This window comes from Oncorhynchus masou, chromosome 29, assembly GCF_036934945.1.
Source record: "Oncorhynchus masou masou isolate Uvic2021 chromosome 29, UVic_Omas_1.1, whole genome shotgun sequence".
Taxonomy (NCBI): Eukaryota; Metazoa; Chordata; class Actinopteri; order Salmoniformes; family Salmonidae; genus Oncorhynchus; species Oncorhynchus masou.
This window is the reverse complement of record NC_088240.1, coordinates 97,759,481-97,777,127: the sequence shown is the minus strand read 5'-3', so window position 1 is coordinate 97,777,127 and position 17,647 is coordinate 97,759,481. Positions and strand designations below refer to the sequence as shown.

At 45.2% G+C, this 17,647-nt stretch overlaps 1 protein-coding gene across 2 annotated transcripts; it reads left to right on the top strand.

The window, feature by feature from the left end:
* Nucleotides 1-698: 698 nt before the first annotated feature.
* Nucleotides 699-4,725, top strand: LOC135521024 (tumor necrosis factor receptor superfamily member 6B-like). 2 transcript variants are annotated; one of them, XM_064946931.1, is made up of 5 exons: nt 699-806; nt 1,110-1,515; nt 1,663-1,848; nt 2,080-2,201; nt 4,272-4,725. In XM_064946931.1, the coding sequence occupies exons 1-5, from the start codon at nt 762-764 to the stop codon at nt 4,539-4,541; spliced, it is 1,029 nt and encodes a 342-aa protein (XP_064803003.1). In that variant the 5' UTR covers nt 699-761; the 3' UTR covers nt 4,542-4,725. The 2 variants fall into 2 exon arrangements, with proteins under 2 accessions (XP_064803003.1, XP_064803001.1); XM_064946929.1 differs by having other exon boundaries at nt 4,269-4,725.
* The last annotated feature ends 12,922 nt before the right edge of the window (nt 4,726-17,647 follow it).

The window sequence follows — 17,647 nt, the reverse complement described above, 5'->3', positions numbered from 1 at the left end:
ACACCAGGCGTGTTATGACTAACTGGGGACACCAGGTGTGTTATGACTAAATGGGGACACCAGGTGTGTTGTGACTAACTGGGGACACCAGGTGTGTTATGACTAACTGGGGACACCAGGTGTGTTATGACTAAATGGGGACACCAGGTGTGTTATGACTAACTGGGGACACCAGGTGTGTTATGTTAACTGGGGACACAGGTGTGTTAACTGGGGACACCAGGTGTGTTATGACTAATTGGGTACACCAGGTGTGTTATGACTAATTGGGGACACCAGGTGTGTTATGACTAATTGGGGACACCAGGCGTGTTGTGACTAACTGGGGACACCAGGCGTGTTGTGAAGGTGTTATAATATGATCTAATAGAGGGCATGTCTCCATCCTAACTGACTCCTCCCCTTCCTCATTCTAGTCCAGTTGACAATAAAGGGCGATAAGGTCTGAATCAGCCCACAATAGAGGATATGACTCCTCCCCTTCCTCTTTCTCGTCCAGTTGACAATAAAGGGCGAAAAGGTCTGAATCAGCCCACAATAGAGGATATGACTCCTCCCCTTCCTCTTTCTCGTCCAGTTGACAATAAAGGGCGATAAGGTCTGAATCAACCCACAATAGAGGATATGACTCCTCCCCTTGCTCTTTCTTGTCCAGTTGACAATAAAGGGCGATAAGGTCTGAATCAACCCACAATAGAGGATATGACTCCTCCCCTTCCTCTTTCAAGTCGGTTGACGATAAAGGGCAGAGAGAAGGATCCATGATCAAGTCCTTTTACAGCTGGACAAGAGACAACATCAACATGGTGAGTCACACTTCTGATGATGGGATAATGGCACATACAAGGATGTTCCTTTTTAACACATGATTTATATATTGCAACATTTTAAAGTGACATATTTCGGTATATTGTACAATGTGAATGTGTTGCCATGACAAAAAGCTGTTTGTAATTATTAGTCCATTTTACAATAATGTTGTGTAATAAATTGGTAGCACCTTAGCCTACAGTTGAAACTTTTATATCAATCAAATGTATTTAATAAAGCCATGTTTACATTGTCACAACGTGCTCTAAACAAAATGAATTATTTTCTTATATTTACAGTTGTTCACAATCCTCGTAGTGCTGTCGTCGGTTGATCTCAGCTGTAGCGCAATGAAAGAGGTTCTTCAAAGTCAGACCCCCGCCACCTATCACCACCTGGACTCCTCCACCGGCCAGTTACTCACCTGTCATCGCTGTCCACCTGGCCATCACATGTCTGCGCACTGCACCGCCACCACACAGACCGTGTGTACACCATGTCCATCAGGCCACTACACTCAGTACTGGAACTACCTGCACAAGTGTCTGTACTGCGGCACGTTCTGTGGGGAGCACCAGATGGTCAAGGAGGAGTGCTCGGTTCTCAATGACAGGGTGTGTGAGTGCAAAGGAGGATATTACTGGGACGCCGATTTCTGTATCAGACACACGGAGTGTCCTTCTGGCTACGGGGTGAAACGGAGAGGTAAGAAACAGAATGGACAAATATATCACAATTTCCGTCTTTGCGCAATAGCGTTATTTTGCAGATAGATCGAAAAACGGTATATAACGGTTTATAACGGACAAATAGTAATATAAATTTGTTTAAAAATGTCAAATGCCCCCACAGGTACGACGGAGACGGACACAGAGTGTGAAAAATGCCCTCACGGTTCCTTCTCCTTCAGCACTTCTTCGCGCGCGCTGTGCGTAAATCACACGGATTGCGCGTCACTGGGGCGGAAGACGGTCCTCAGGGGTACGTGTTGGCACGACAACCTCTGCGCCCTTTCCTGTGAAGAACTGAAAGATGGAGGTGGGTATCACATTATCGACAAGATCTTGATATTGACTTGTGTTTTTAGCTGTGGTGTATTTCAAACCCAAATACTGAAACATAATTGGTGGTCTATATTTTATTTATTGCAGGCTTTTATGAAATGTAATGAAAGTAATATTAGTATATTTTGGCATTACATTGGTATTATTCATTAGTATTACATTAGTGTTACTGACAGACAAATCAAAATGTTTTCCTCTTTTGCAGGTGAGTTTAAACTACTCAGAACTTTCCTTCCTGACTTCTTCGCTCATCACAAGATGAGAGTGGTGAAGCTGAGGAAGCTGGTCTGGAGGTTGATGGCCACTGAAGAGGAGCAGGAGCACCAGGTTAGAGAGTCAGACCCTAAGTATTGTGTGTGTGTGTGTACTGGTCGATGCTACTGAACGTAATGTCATATATGAACACATAAATGATAAATGGAGACCTAGAATAGCAGGTCTCTGTCTTGTTTTCCTCCGTTTTGAGTCAGTACAGAACCTTAGTTATATTTCTCTTGTTTTACAGTGGGGCAAAAAAGTATTTAGTCAGCCACCAATTGTGCAAGTTCTTCCACTTAAAAAGATGAGGCCTGTAATTTTCATCATAGGTACACTTCAACTATGACAGACAAAATGAGGGAAAAAGGGATTTTTAATAAATTTATTTGCAAATTATGGTGGAAAATAAGTATTTGGTCACCTACAAACAAGCAAGATTTCTGGCTCTCACAGACCTGTAACTTCTTCTTTAAGAGGCTCCTCTGTCCTCCACTCGTTACCTGTATTAATGGAACCTGTTTGAACTTGTTATCAGTATAAAAGACACCTGTCCACAACCTCAAACAGTCACACTCCAAACTCCACTATGGCCAAGACCAAAGAGCTGTCAAAGGACACCAGAAACAAAATTGTAAACCTGCACCATGCTGGGAAGACTGACTCTGCAATAGGTAAGCAGCTTGGTTTGAAGAAATCAACTGTGGGAGCAATTATTAGGAAATGGAAGATATACAAGACAACTGATAATCTCCCTCGATCTGGGGCTCCACGCAAGATCTCACCCCGTGGGGTCAAAATGATCACAAGAATGGTGAGCAAAAATCCCAGAACCACACGGGGGGACCTAGTGAATGACCTGCAGAGAGCTGGGACCAAAGTAACAAAGCCTACCATCAGTAACACACTACGCCACCAGAGACTCAAATCCTGCAGTGCCAGACGTGTCCCCTGGTTAAGCCAGTACATGTCCAGGCCCGTCTGAAGTTTGCTAGAGAGCATTTGGATGATCCAGAAGAAGATTGGGAGAATGTCATATGGTCAGATGAAACCAAAATAGAACTTTTTGGTAAAAACTCAATTCGTCGTGTTTGGAGGACAAAGATTGCTGAGTTGCATCCAAAGAACACCATACCTACTGTGAAGCATGGGGGTGGAAACATCATGCTTTGGGGCTGTTTTTCTGCAAAGGGACCAGGACGACTGATCTGTGTAAAGGAAGAATGAATGGGACCATGTATCGTGAGATTTTGAGTGAAAATCTCCTTCCATCAGCAAGGGCATTGAAGATGAAACGTGGCTGGGTCTTTCAGCATGCCAATGATCCCAAACACACTGCCCGGGCAACGAAGGAGTGGCTTCGTAAGAAGCATTTCAAGGTCCTGGAGTGGCCTAGCCAGTCTCCAGATCTCAACCCCATAGAAAATCTTTGGAGGGAGTTGAAAGTCCGTGTTGCCCAGCAACAGCCCCAAAACATCACTGCTCTAGAGGAGATCTGTGTGGAGAAATGGGCCAAAATACCAGCAACAGTGTGGAAAACCTTGTGAAGACTTACAGAAAACGTTTGACCTCTGTCATTGCCAACAAAGGGTATATAACAAAGTATTGAGATACATTTTGTTATTGACCAAATGCTTATTTTCCACCATAATTTCCAAATAAATTACAATGTGATTTTCTGGATTTTTCTCTTCTCATTTTGTCTGTCATAGTTGAAGTGTACCCATGATGAAATTTACAGGCCTCTCTCATCTTTTTAAGTGGGAGAACTTGCACAATTGGTGGCTGACTAAATACTTTTTTGCCCCACTGTACATTGATGTAGTTCTGTCGTTAAGCTGTTGTTGTCTATTCATGTTCTGTATGTTCTGTTCTGTATGTCCTGGTTTATGTTGCGTGTGGGACCCAGGAAGAGTAGTTGCTGCTCTGGCAACAACTAACGGGGATCCTAATTAAATACCAAATGACCAATACACACAGTTAGAGGTTTACATTTAACCTGGCCTTTAATCAATGATTTCACTTCATTATTATCTTGTATTTCCTTCTGTTGTTGTATTTCTCCTTCATTTTATTATTTGAAAATGTGCCTCAATTTTAAATGCAATTTAAATAAAGTTGAATTTCATTTTATTTGAGCAGGAGCAGCAGCAGCACCCAGCCAGCAGCCTCTCCCAGTCCGACCAGAGAGGCCTCTTGCAGGGCCAGGTGAAGGACTGGATCAGGGATGCCTCAGAGGAAGACCTGAGGAGACTCCCTGACATACTGAGGAGGACCCATCAGAGTGTGATGGCAGAGAGACTAGAGGGGAAGATGAGGGAGTTACAGGAAGCCTCTGATTGTAACTCGGTTAGAAACGGGGTGACCTCATCGCCTCACTGTGATGTAGAAGAGGTTTCACAATCTGAATAACTCACAGATTGGATACAGTACCATATAGCCTACAGTGATCATGAATATACTACTGTAAACCACTGTGCTGTATGCTGTATGCCTGTGTGTTCACTGGTTATCAGCTGACTTCCAAAATACTGATCAGTTATGGTTGTACAATGTGTCTGCTTTGTCCTGGTCAAATAATGAAACATTAATATCAGTCCTCAGGGAACGAGATGGTCCTTTTTCCTACTAAAGCCATGACACCACCTTCACACTGTCATCTAATACCACACACAGTGGTTCTCCCTTCACACTGTTGTTGTCTTATCTAATACCACACACAGTGGTTCTCCCTTCACACTGTTGTTGTCTTATCTAATACCACACACAGTGGTTCTCCCTTCATACTGTTGTTGTCTTCTTATCTAATACCACACACAGTGGTTCTCCCTTCACACTGTTGTTGTCTTCTTATCTAATACCACACACAGTGGTTCTCCCTTCATACTGTCATCTAATACCACACACAGTGGTTCTCCCTTCATATTGTTGTTGTCTTCTTATCTAATACCACACACAGTGGTTCTCCCTTCATACTGTTGTTGTCTTGTCTAATACCTCACACAGTGGTTCTCCCTTCATACTGTTGTTGTCTTATCTAATACCTCACACAGTGGTTCTCCCTTCATACTGTCATTGTCTTATCTAATACCACACACAGTGGTTCTCCCTTCATACTGTTGTTGTCTTATCTAATACCACACACAGTGGTTCTCCCTTCATACTGTCATTGTCTTATCTAATACCACACACAGTGGTTCTCCCTTCATACTGTTGTTGTCTTCTTATCTAATACCTCACACAGTGGTTCTCCCTTCACACTGTTGTTGTCTTCTTATCTAATACCACACACAGTGGTTCTCCCTTCATACTGTTGTTGTCTTATCTAATACCACACACAGTGGTTCTCCCTTCATACTGTTGTTGTCTCATCTAATACCACACACAGTGGTTCTCCCTTCATACTGTTGTTGTCTCATCTAATACCACACACAGTGGTTCTCCCTTCATACTGTTGTCTTCTTATCTAATACCACACACAGTGGTTCTCCCTTCATACTGTCATCTAATACCACACACAGTGGTTCTCCCTTCATACTGTCATTGTCTTATCTAATACCACACACAGTGGTTCTCCCTTCATACTGTTGTTGTCTTCTTGTCTAATACCACACACAGTGGTTCTCCCTTCATACTGTTGTTGTCTTCTTATCTAATACCACACACAGTGGTTCTCCCTTCATACTGTTGTTGTCTTGTCTAATACCACACACAGTGGTTCTCCCTTCACACTGTCGTTGTCTTGTCTAATACCACACACAGTGGTTCTCCCTTCATACTGTTGTTGTCTTATCTAATACCACACACAGTGGTTCTCCCTTCATACTGTTGTTGTCTTCTTATCTAATACCACACACAGTGGTTCTCCCTTCATACTGTTGTTGTCTTCTTATCTAATACCACACACAGTGGTTCTCCCTTCATACTGTTGTTGTCTTCTTATCTAATACCTCACACAGTGGTTCTCCCTTCACACTGTCGTTGTCTTATCTAATACCACACACAGTGGTTCTCCCTTCATACTGTTGTTGTCTTCTTATCTAATACCTCACACAGTGGTTCTCCCTTCACACTGTTGTTGTCTTCTTATCTAATACTGTACACAGTGGTTTTAGTGTTAACAGAGAATTTTAATATTTCATCTGACAGTTAAGTGAATAATTTTAGTCGACAACAAGTAGTAAACGTTTATGCACACACAACAAGGAGTCACCTCTTATGTAAATCAACAAGGAGTCACCTCTTATCTCTCTGTTCTCTCGGTTCCCCCAAACCTCCTCATGCCTCCTGTCAACAGATATAAAGCATGATTAGTCAACAGATGTAAATCAACAAGGAGTCACCTCTTATCTCTCTGTTCCCCCAAACCTCCTCATGCCTCCCCCACACTCACAAAGAGGTGACCCCACCCCCCCCACACTCACAAAGAGGTGACCCCCCCCACACACACTCACAAAGAGGTGACCCCACCCCCCCACACTCACAAAGAGGTGACCCCACCCCCCCCACACTCACAAAGAGGTGACCCCAAGCCAACAAGCTAGCTAGCGTGATTCATGTCTTCACAAGGCTCCTCTACAATTGTGGTGACACACCGTGGTAAAGTTAGTGTGTTGGTTTGCGTTTATGTCCAACATACTATGACCAGGGTGAAGGTGACATAGACATGTATGTTACCTCATGGGGTCACTCAATACGGCCGACTATTTATTTCTAGAGGGGGGAGATGGTGAGGTCCCCGTGTCTGACTGCTGAAGGCAACCAGGTCAGGCCACCGTCACGTCTGGTTCCTGGGTCTCAAATGTTCCTCAATTGAGATCCTTTGAACCAATAGTGTGTGTGTGTGTGCGTGCGTGTGCGTGCGTGCGTGTGTGCGTGCGTGCGTGTGTGTGTGTGCGTGTGCGTGCGTGCGTGCGTGTGTGTGTGTGTGTGCGTTAATTAACTAATAGGGTCCGCTGATGGAGGTGAGGTGACCACTCAACCAAACGTTTGAAACCTCAAAACTGACACAGAGAAGCCACTAAACGGTGCTTTCCTTCTTCACCAAGCAGCAGAACACGTTGGGGACAGAAGGGGACAAACCACAATGTAAAAAAAGTTAAGTGCTTTAACTGGAAATGGTGGAGAGAAAGAAAGTCCAGTCGTAAATTGTCACAAATTGCTTTTTAAATCTATTGATGAGTGTCTGAAATAGTCTCCTCTGAAATGGTCCAAACAACCCCTGGCTGTCATTGACCACTGTCTGTACAATTACAATTTCAGGGAGAGAGAACGAGAACAGAACTGAAACAATTATTTTAACTTCAGGACTTTCCCCAGGAAACGAACCAATCAGAAAACCCCCCGGGTGATGTTGTCCAGGGATGTCTCCCAAATGGAACCCTAATCCATATATAGTGCACTACTTTTGACCAGAGTCCTATAGGGCCCTGATGCAAAGTAGTGCACTATATAGGGAATAGGGTTCCATTTGAGATGTAGCCCAAACCTCTACATGTTAAGGAGCATTCCGACATGGTTGTTTTGAACATCCCACATTTGTTCTTTCTCTGGCTATTTCTGCTTCATTCCACCATGACACACAATAGGTATCCTTTCTCTTTCTCTCTCTCCTTTCTCTCTCTCTCTTTCTCTCTCTCTCACCCCCTTCTCTCTCTCTCTCTCTCACCCCCTTCTCTCTCTCTCTCTCTTAGTCACCCCCCCTCTCTCTCTCTTAGTCACCCCCCCTCTCTCTCTCTTGTGCTCTCTCTCTTGCTCTCTCTCTTGTGCTCTCTCTCTCGCTCTCTCTCTTGTGCTCTCTCTCTCTTTCTTTCTTTCGGTCTTTCTCAGAAGCTGGAGGCTGGAAAACTCTGAATGTTCCAGATCGGTCCCAAACACAGTCACCCAAAATTTCCACATGTTTTCCCCCTGCATTTTATTTTTGTGAAAGTGTGACTGTGTTTCTGCCTGACCACAATGCCTTGAAAAACAAATATTTTTCCTTCTGGAATAAACACACAGATTACATCCTAAAGGACACTCTATTTCCTATATAAGTGCACATATGTTGACCAAGCCCCATAAAGGTTCTCATTAAAAGTAGTGCACTATATAGGAAATAGGTTGTGATTTGGGAAACACAGCACACTTGGTTAAACTAGACACAATAAGCTCAGTTCCAGCCCTTTAGCTTTAAGGGATAATACACGTCATGTCTTCTGCTGTGAGCAGATCCAATGACAGAGTAGTAGATAAGTAGCACCTGCATGATTACAGCCTGTGGTGTTCTGAGAAGGACAGGGAACCTGTGAGCCCACAGCGTGGCAGATAGTGTTATCGTCTTCTGTTTCTATGGGGTCAGTGTTGATATCAACACAGCCAAAACAATGATTCTCAACCTTATGCACCGAGTGAGGTTGTTATCTGTGTTGGGTGCCCAACATAGATATCTTTGACACTCGTGGGGGTGCCCTGATTTGTTATGGGTGTTCCCAGTCCCCCCCCCCCCCCCCCCCAGCCCACCTGTAAGTTGAACTCCTGCTATCAACACAACTAATGTACTGTAACCGGAATGGTACATCTTGGAGAAAGACACCAAATAGCTCCCTTCTCACTAGTTCCAAATGAACAAGACAATCTCAGCACTCTAGAATAAGAAACCGTTCCTCATCCCGGATGATGCTGGGCACAAGTGGCCCGGCGTCGTCCGGGGTTTGGCCCGGTGTAGGGGGCCAAAACATTGTAAATACGAATTTGTTCTTTAACTGACGAGCCTATTTAAAAAAAATCTGCTCAGTACAACGATTCTGATGTAGGACTCCTGATCAAAACCTGTCACTTTACTGCCATCTATTGGCAGGATTCAGGATTATCATCATTTGTTATAATTTTCCATTTATTTTCTTGACCAGGGTCAACACTTTAGGGTAAATCTAACCTCATCCCAAGACTAATTGCGGATCGCAATAGGAGGAAGTGTCTGGTAAATGAGATTAGGGTGAATTCATATTAAAAACAACGTAAACAGGACGTGTTACAAGTCCAACACTCTCACCACTAGGCTACCACCCTTTGCCTTGATGACAGCTCTGCTCACTCTTGGCAGTCTCTCAACCAGCTTCAGGAGGTAGTCACTACAAATGCATTTCAGGTGTGCCTTGTTAAAAGTTCATTTGCAGAATTTCTTTCCTCTATGTGTTAGAAGATTGCCCTAATTGGTAAAATACCAAGTCCATATTATGACAAGAACAGCTTAAATAAGCAAAGAGAAATGACAGTCCATCATTACTTTAAGACATGAAGGTCACTGTCCTGTGGTCATGAATCAGTGATTTAAGATTGAAGTCAAGGTGATGGGTTGTGATGAACTTTATGCTCCGTCCTGCTCACTGTATCACAAAGTCCTAATGGAGAAATGCAGCCCAGACTGTCAGTAGTGAAAGTATGTGTTCATGGTTTCTGTGCAAACTGCCTCTACACTTTGTGTGAGGTTTCAATGGCTCAGGACCGATTCAACTGAGTAGAAACATAGAAACATTGATCCTCAATATCACCTCTGCCTCCTCATCCCCTCCTCCCCCATCTCCACCACCACTATCCTCTTCCTCCTCCTCTTCCTCCACCACCAACATCGTCTTCCTCCTCCTCCTCGTCCTCGTCCTCCTCCTCCAACACCACCAACATCCTCTTCCTCCTCCTCTTCCTCCACCACCAACATCGTCTTCCTCCTCCTCCTCCTCCACCACCCCATCCTCTTCCTCCTCCTCTTCCTCATCCACCACCACTATCCTCTTCCTCCTCCACCACCACTATCCTCTTCCTCCTCCTCCTCCAACACCACCAACAACATCTTCCTCCTCTTCCTCATCCACCACCACTATCCTCTTCCTCCTCCACCACCCCCATCCTCTTCCATCTCCTCTTCCTCATCAACCACTACCATCCTCTTCCTCCTCCTCTTCCACCACCAACATCATCTTCCTCTTCCTCCACCACCACCATCCTCTTCCTCCTCCTCATCCACCACCACCATCCTCTTCCTCCTCCTCATCCACCACCACCATCCTCTTCCTCCTCCACCACCCCAATCCTCTTCCTCATCAACCACCACCATCCTCTTCCTCATCAACCACCACCATCCTCTTCCTCCTCCTCTTCCTCCTCCTCCTCCACCACCACCATCCTCTTCCTCCTCCTCCCCCTCTCCTCCTCCATCACAATCATCTTCCTCCCCCTCCTCCACCACCACCATCCTCTTCCTCCCTCCTCCTCCACCACCACAAGCATCTTCCTCCTCCTCTTCCTCATCCCAATCAGCTTCATAATCATTCTCTTCACAATCTTCCTCCTCCTTTTCTTCCTCATATCCTCCTCTTCATTACCATCATCATCAACATTACTCTCCCCATCAACATCAACATTACCTACCCCATCAACATCATCATTACCTACCCCATCAACATTACCTACCCCATCAACATTACCCCACATCATCATTACCTTCCCCATCAACATTACCTTCCCCATCAACATCAACATTACCTTCCCCACCAACACCGTCATTATTTTTTCCTCCCCATCAACTTCATCACATTCATCTCCATCATCTTCACAATCATCAAATTCCTCCTCCTCTTCCTCCTCATCATCATCATCTCTAGGCCAACCCTCCACTCCACTTCCACTTACCCCTTTATTCCTATAGCAGGTAATGTAAGGCAGGTAGCCTTGTGCTTAAGAGTGTTGGGCCAGTAACTGAAAGGTCACTGGTTCGAATCCCCGAGCCAAATATGTGGACAAAAATCTGTCAATGTGCCCATGAGCAAGGCACTTCAACCTTATAGTGCAGCATGTAGCTTCACACAGCGCCAGCAGATGTCCCCATCTCCTCGCTGCTGCTGCGCTCCTTGACCCGTCGACAGCCTGCCTGCCAGCCACGACGGCCCGGGCGTCGCAGGAGAGGAGGGGCTGGCGCATCACGGTCTGTAACGTACTACGAGGGCTCTGTGTGAGGGTGTGTGATTCTTCCGGTGGCGGTTCATTCTCGCGAGGTGAGCCCTGATGGTGTCATCTACTAGCCGTTAATCAGCGGATTCTCTGAGGAAATCTGTTATTTTTAAATGTATGATTTTCCTGTCCTGAGTTTTAGAAGCGGACAGGAAACGGAGGGATATGGCCTAGGCAAATGTGGACACATCTTACCGAAAACGCGAGGGGAGGGAAACATGTAACCGGGCGTTCGGAGCGGCACCTGACACTTCGCGAGCAGGACTCTCTGTCTGTTGCATCCACTCGTTATTTTATTATTTGAATTATTGACACACAGTATTTTTGTGTTTTCCGTTGGATATTATCGTCGAGCCAAGACTGCAAAAATGAGCGAGGAAGTATCAGAGGTCCCCAAAGAACTGCTGGGTAAGACATGTGAACACCGGGTTGTTACGGTAGCTACTAACGGCTAGTAAAGGCAACCCGCTGTCTTATTGTGATCCAGGGAAACCCACGGGCTTGTAATGATGCGGGATTTTACTGTGTGGCAAAATGTAGTTACTGATATTTCAGTAATAACGATCCAACAGAGAAACGCTGTATTCGGTGAATTCCATTGTTAGACCATCATTTAACATTTAACCAGACTGGCTGGGTTTAGCGACATAAAATCGTACAATAGCAGAAAAATCGTTTAGATAGAGAGACATCCCAGTGTAGTCTCAGTGAGATTGTCTTTCATCCCTTTTTAAATCGTGTCTTTATCCCAGTAAATCATTGTCCTGTTGTATTGGGCGACAGTATTATTCAACCCGTGAGTACGTCTCTAACGGCTTGGAAACCTCAGGCATGGCCGAGTGGAGCTTCAGACGGTCTTTGTAGGTGTTTTTTGGTGTTTCTCTCTGGTAATCACCTTGTAAAACGTAGAATATCTGAGCTAATGTCACCTACGTGTAACGTCAGTCAGGCAACTCATCTCGTTCAAACCTCATGGTCCACGTGTGTGTCTGTTATTAGTCCCTACGACACCAGATGGACCTGCACCTGCTGGATGTAGAGGAGTTGGAAGTAAAGGACACGTCGTGATACCGTGGAGCCCTAAAGCATGGTGTGTGTTCATTGATGATTGGGTAGCTTATTAAACACTTTGCATTAATGGGCCTTTATGCCATACCAGAGGAGTTACACTGTAACTAAAATGTAATTACCTAGCTGTGACCCTATAGGCATACAGTGTTCAATAATCAAATCCAGATGTTATTTGTCACATGCACTGACTACAACAGGTGTAGGTAGACCTTACAGTGAAATGCTGAATACAACAGGTGTAGTAGACCTTACAGTGAAATGCTGAATACAACAGGTGTAGATAGACCTTACAGTGAAATGCTGAATACAACAGGTGTAGGTAGACCTTACAGTGAAATGCTGAATACAACAGGTGTAGATAGACCTTACAGTGAAATGCTGAATACAACAGGTGTAGGTAGACCTTACAGTGAAATGCTGAATACAACAGGTGTAGGTAGACCTTACAGTGAAATGCTGAATACAACAGGTGTAGGTAGACCTTACAGTGAAATGCTAAATACAACAGGTGTAGGTAGACCTTACAGTGAAATGCTGAATACAACAGGTGTAGTAGACCTTACAGTGAAATGCTGAATACAACAGGTGTAGGTAGACCTTACAGTGAAATGCTGAATACAACAGATGTAGGTAGACCTTACAGTGAAATGCTGAATACAACAGGTGTAGTAGACCTTACAGTGAAATGCTGAATACAACAGGTGTAGGTAGACCTTACAGTGAAATGCTGAATACAACAGGTGTAGGTAGACCTTACAGTGAAATGCTGAATACAACAGATGTAGGTAGACCGTACAGTGAAATGCTGAATACAACAGATGTAGGTAGACCTTACAGTGAAATGCTGAATACAACAGATGTAGTAGACCTTACAGTGAAATGCTGACTGACAAGCCCTTAACCAACAATGCAGATTCAAGAAAAATAAGTGACAAGAAAGTATTCACTAAAATAAACTGAAGTAAAACATAAATAAATAATTAAAATAATACAAATGAAAAGATAATAGAAAAATAACAAATAATTAAAGAGCGGGGTCACCGGTTAGTCGAGGTAATTGAGGTAATATGTACATGAAGTATATATATATAGTTAAAGTGACTATGCATAGATGATAAACAGAGAGCAGCAGCAGAGTAACACTTGGCGGGAGGTGGGGGGTCAATGCAAATAGTCTGGGCAGCCATTTGATTAGCTGTTCAGGAGTCTTATGGCTGGACGGTAGAAGCTGTTTAGAAGCCTCTGGGACCTGGACTTGGCTCTCCGGTAACATCTAAATAATGTAGGACGACAATGTAAACAAATAACTGATTGAATTGTATTGAAAGGAAGCTGGTCAAATCCTGACTCGAGTTACTAGTTTAGTTGCATGTAAGGACACCAGATTACACCAAACCGTGGATAAAGACCTCTCTGGTTCACAGTGATATGATAGGATTCGGCTTGGGGACTTTTACCCTCTCATTTGACACCAGACGTGTGGAGTTGACGTAAGACGTTTCTAGATTCCAGTGTCATTGAGGTTGATCGACCAGCTCCTGATGAACTCACACCCTGTCCTCATGATGGAATTCTGTTTGGAAGCACCACAGTAACACAAGCAGTTGTAAAAGCAGAACAGTATTGGGGCCAGTTCTCCCATCAGAACAATCACGCATTGTGATGGTGTGACTGAGAGAATGAGGGCTGACATAACATCATGTGCTGTGACATCACAGTCAACGGTAATAGAATAGAACAGGGGCGTGACGGTAGAATGAGGATCTCATTTCTTCTAGGAGCTGTTGTAACACAGAGCAGCACGGAGCAGTCAGTCAGCACGGTGCAGTCAGTCAGCACGGAACAGTCAGTCATCACGGAGCAGTCAGCACGGAGCAGTCAGTCAGCACGGAGCAGTCAGTCAGCACGGAGCAGTCAGTCAGCACGGAACAGTCAGTCAGCACGGAGCAGTCAGTCAGCATGGAGCAGTCAGTCAACACGGAGCAGCCAGCACAGAGCAGTCAGCACGGAGCAGTCAGTCAGCACGGAGCAGTCAGTCAGCACGGAGCAGTCAGTCAGCACGGAGCAGTCAGCCAGCATGGAGCAGTCAGTCAGCACGGAACAGTCAGTCAGCACGGAGCAGTCAGCATGGAGCAGTCAGTCAGCACGGAGCAGTCAGCACGGAGCAGTCAGCACGGAGCAGTCAGTCAGCACGGAGCAGTCAGTCAGCACGGAGCAGTCAGTCAGCACGGAGCAGTCAGAACGGAGCAGTCAGTCAGCACGGAGCAGTCAGTCAACACGGAGCAGTCAGTCAGCACGGAGCAGTCAGTCAGCACAGAGCAGTCAGAACGGAGCAGTCAGTCAGCACGGAGCAGTCAGTCAGCAAGGAGCAGTCAGCACGGAGCAGTCAGTTAGCACGGAGCAGTCAGTCAGCACGGAGCAGTCAGTCAACACGGAGCAGTCAGTCAGCACGGAGCAGTCAGTCAGCACGGAGCAGTCAGTCAGCACGGAGCAGTCAGTCAGCACAGAGGAGTCAACACAGAGCAGTCAGTCAGCATGGAGCAGTCAGCCAGCACGGAGCAGTCAGCATGGAGCAGTCAGTCAGCACGGAGCAGTCAGCATGGAGCAGTCAGCCAGCATGAAGCAGTCAGCATGGAGCAGTCAGTCAGCACAGAACAGTCAGCATGAGAATTCTCTGTCAGAACACATCAGGAAGAGAAAGTAGCTGCATTGTCTGAGTGATGCTCATTGTTCTGTTCTCTCTCTCACACACACACGCACAGACGCACACACACACACAACCAAGAGGATGCTCTCATAGCCCTCACCTGGATTGTGTGTGTGTGTGTGTGAGAGAGGGAGGGTGAGAGAGAGGGGGTGAGAGAGAGAGAGCGAAAGGGGGGATGAGAGAGGGGGTGAGAGAGAGAGCGAAAGGGGGGATGAGAGAGAGAGAGAGAGCGAGAGGGGGGTGAGAGAGAGAGAGCGAAAGGGGGGATGAGAGAGAGAGAGAGAGCAAGTGAAAGAGCAACAGCGAGAGGAGAACACTGATTTGCCTGAACAACTTTCTCTTTGTCTGACATCTCCGAGGCTTTTCAGCTTGTCAGCTTATCACAAGCTGGCACAAGGCCAAGCACCAGGGTGAAAGGGTCACATCTAGGGAAGGTTACAGATCATGGCTCCTAATTGATTGTTACAACAACAGAACAACACCTGTGTTCCCAGAGAGGGTTTGACCCAGGCCCAGTCACAGTGAAGGGGTTAGCTAATGTTCGAGCAGTCACACAGTCACAGTGAAGGGGTTAGCTAATGTTCGAGCAGTCACACAGTCACAGCCAGAACAGTTATACCAAACTCCCCCATACAGACCAGACTCCAGAATTAGGAGTACAGTGTGAAGAGAGGGGGTAGAGACAGAGCGAAAGCTACACAGAGAAACAGAGAGAGAGACAGAGTGAAAGAGAGACAGAGAGAGAGAGAGAGAGAGAGAGAGACAGAGTGAAAGAGAGACAGAGAGGAGAGAGAGAGACAGAGTGAAAGCTACCGAGAGACAGAGAGGGAGGGACAAAGAGAGAGAAAGAGAAAGAGACAGAGAGAGCTATAGAGAGAAAGAGAGAGAGAGACAGAGAGTGAAAGAGAGAGAGAGAGAGACAAAGAGAGAGTTTATTTCCCTTTTGTTTATTATCTATTTCACTTCCTTTGGCAATGTTAACATGTGTTTCCCATGCCAATAAAGCCCTTGAATTGGGGAGAGACAGAGAGAGAGAGAGAGAGAGAGAGAGACAGAGCGAAAGCTACCGAGAGAGACAGAGAGGGACAAAGAGAGAGAGAGAGAGAAAGAGACAGAGAGAGAGCTACAGAGAGACAGAGAGAGCTAGAGAGAGCTACAGAGAGAGACAGACAGAGAGAGAGCTACAGAGAGAGAGAGCTACAGAGAGAGACAGAGAGAGCTACAGAGAGAGAGCTACAGAGAGAGAGCTACAGAGAGAGAGCTACAGAGAGAGCTACAAAGAGATACAGAGAGAGAGCTACAGAGAGAGACAGAGAGAGCTACAGAGAGAGAGCTACACAGAGAGACAGAGAGAGCTACAGAGAGAGCTAAAGAGAGACAGAGAGAGAGAGAAGCTTCTGATAGGAAGAAGCTAGAAGCTTCTGATAGGCTAATTGACCTCATTTGAGGCTTTTGGAGGTGTACCTGTGGATGTATTTCAAGGCCTACCTTCAAACTCAGTGCCTCTTTGCTTGACATCATGGGAAAATCAAAAGAAATCAGCCAAGACCTCAGAAAAAAAATTGTAGACCTCTACAAGTCTGGTTCATCCTTGGGAGCAATTTCCAAATGCCTGAAGGTACCACGTTCATCTGTACAAACAATAGTGTGCAAGTATAAACACCATGGGACCACGCAGCCATCATACTGCTCAGGAAGGAGACGCGTTCTGTCTCCTAGAGATTAATGTACTTTGGTGTGAAAAGTGCAAATCAATCCCAGAACAACAGCAAAGGACCTTGTGAAGATGCTGGAGGAAACAGGTACCAAAGGATCTATATCCACAGTAAAACAAGTCCTTTATCAACATAACCTGAAAGGCCGCTCAGCAAGGAAGAAGGCACTGCTCCAAAACTGCCATAAAAAAGCCAGACTACGGTTTGCAACTGCACATGGGGATAAAGATTGTACATTTTGGAGAAATGTTCTCTGGTCTGATGAAACAAAACTAGAACTATTTGGCCATACAGACCATCGTTTGGAGGATAAAGGGGGAGGCTTGCAAGCCAAAGAACACCATCCCAACCGTGAAGCACGGGGGTGGCAGCATCATGTTGAGGGGGTGCTTTGCTGCACGAGAAACTGGTGCAATTCACAAAATCGATGGCATCATGAGTAGAGGTCGACCGAATATGATTTTTCAACGCCGATACCAATTATTGGAGGACCAAAAAAGCCGATACCGATTAATTGGACGATTAAAAAAAAACAACTTGTATTTGTAATAATGACAATTACAACAATACTGAATGAACACTTATTTTAACTTAATATAATACATCAATAAAATCAATTTAGCCTCAAGTAGATAATGAAACATGTTCAATTTGGTTTAAATAATGCAAGAACAGTGTTGGAGAAGAAAGTAAAAGTGCCTCATGTGCTAACGTTTCAGTTCCTTGATCAGAACATGACAACATATGAAACCTGGTGGCTCCTTTTAACATGAGTCTTCAATATTCCCAGGTAAGAAGTTTTAGGTTGTAGTTAATATAGTATTTATAGGACTATTTCTCTCTATACCATTTTGTATTTCATTAACCTTTGACTATTGGATGTTCTTATAGGCACTTTAGTATTGCCAGTGTAACAGTATAGCTTCCGCCCCTCTCCTCGCTCCTCCCTGGGCTCGAACCAGCAACACAACGACAATTAGCGCATGCTAACTAGCCAGCCATTCCACTTTGGTTACACGAGCCTCATCTCGGGAGTTGAT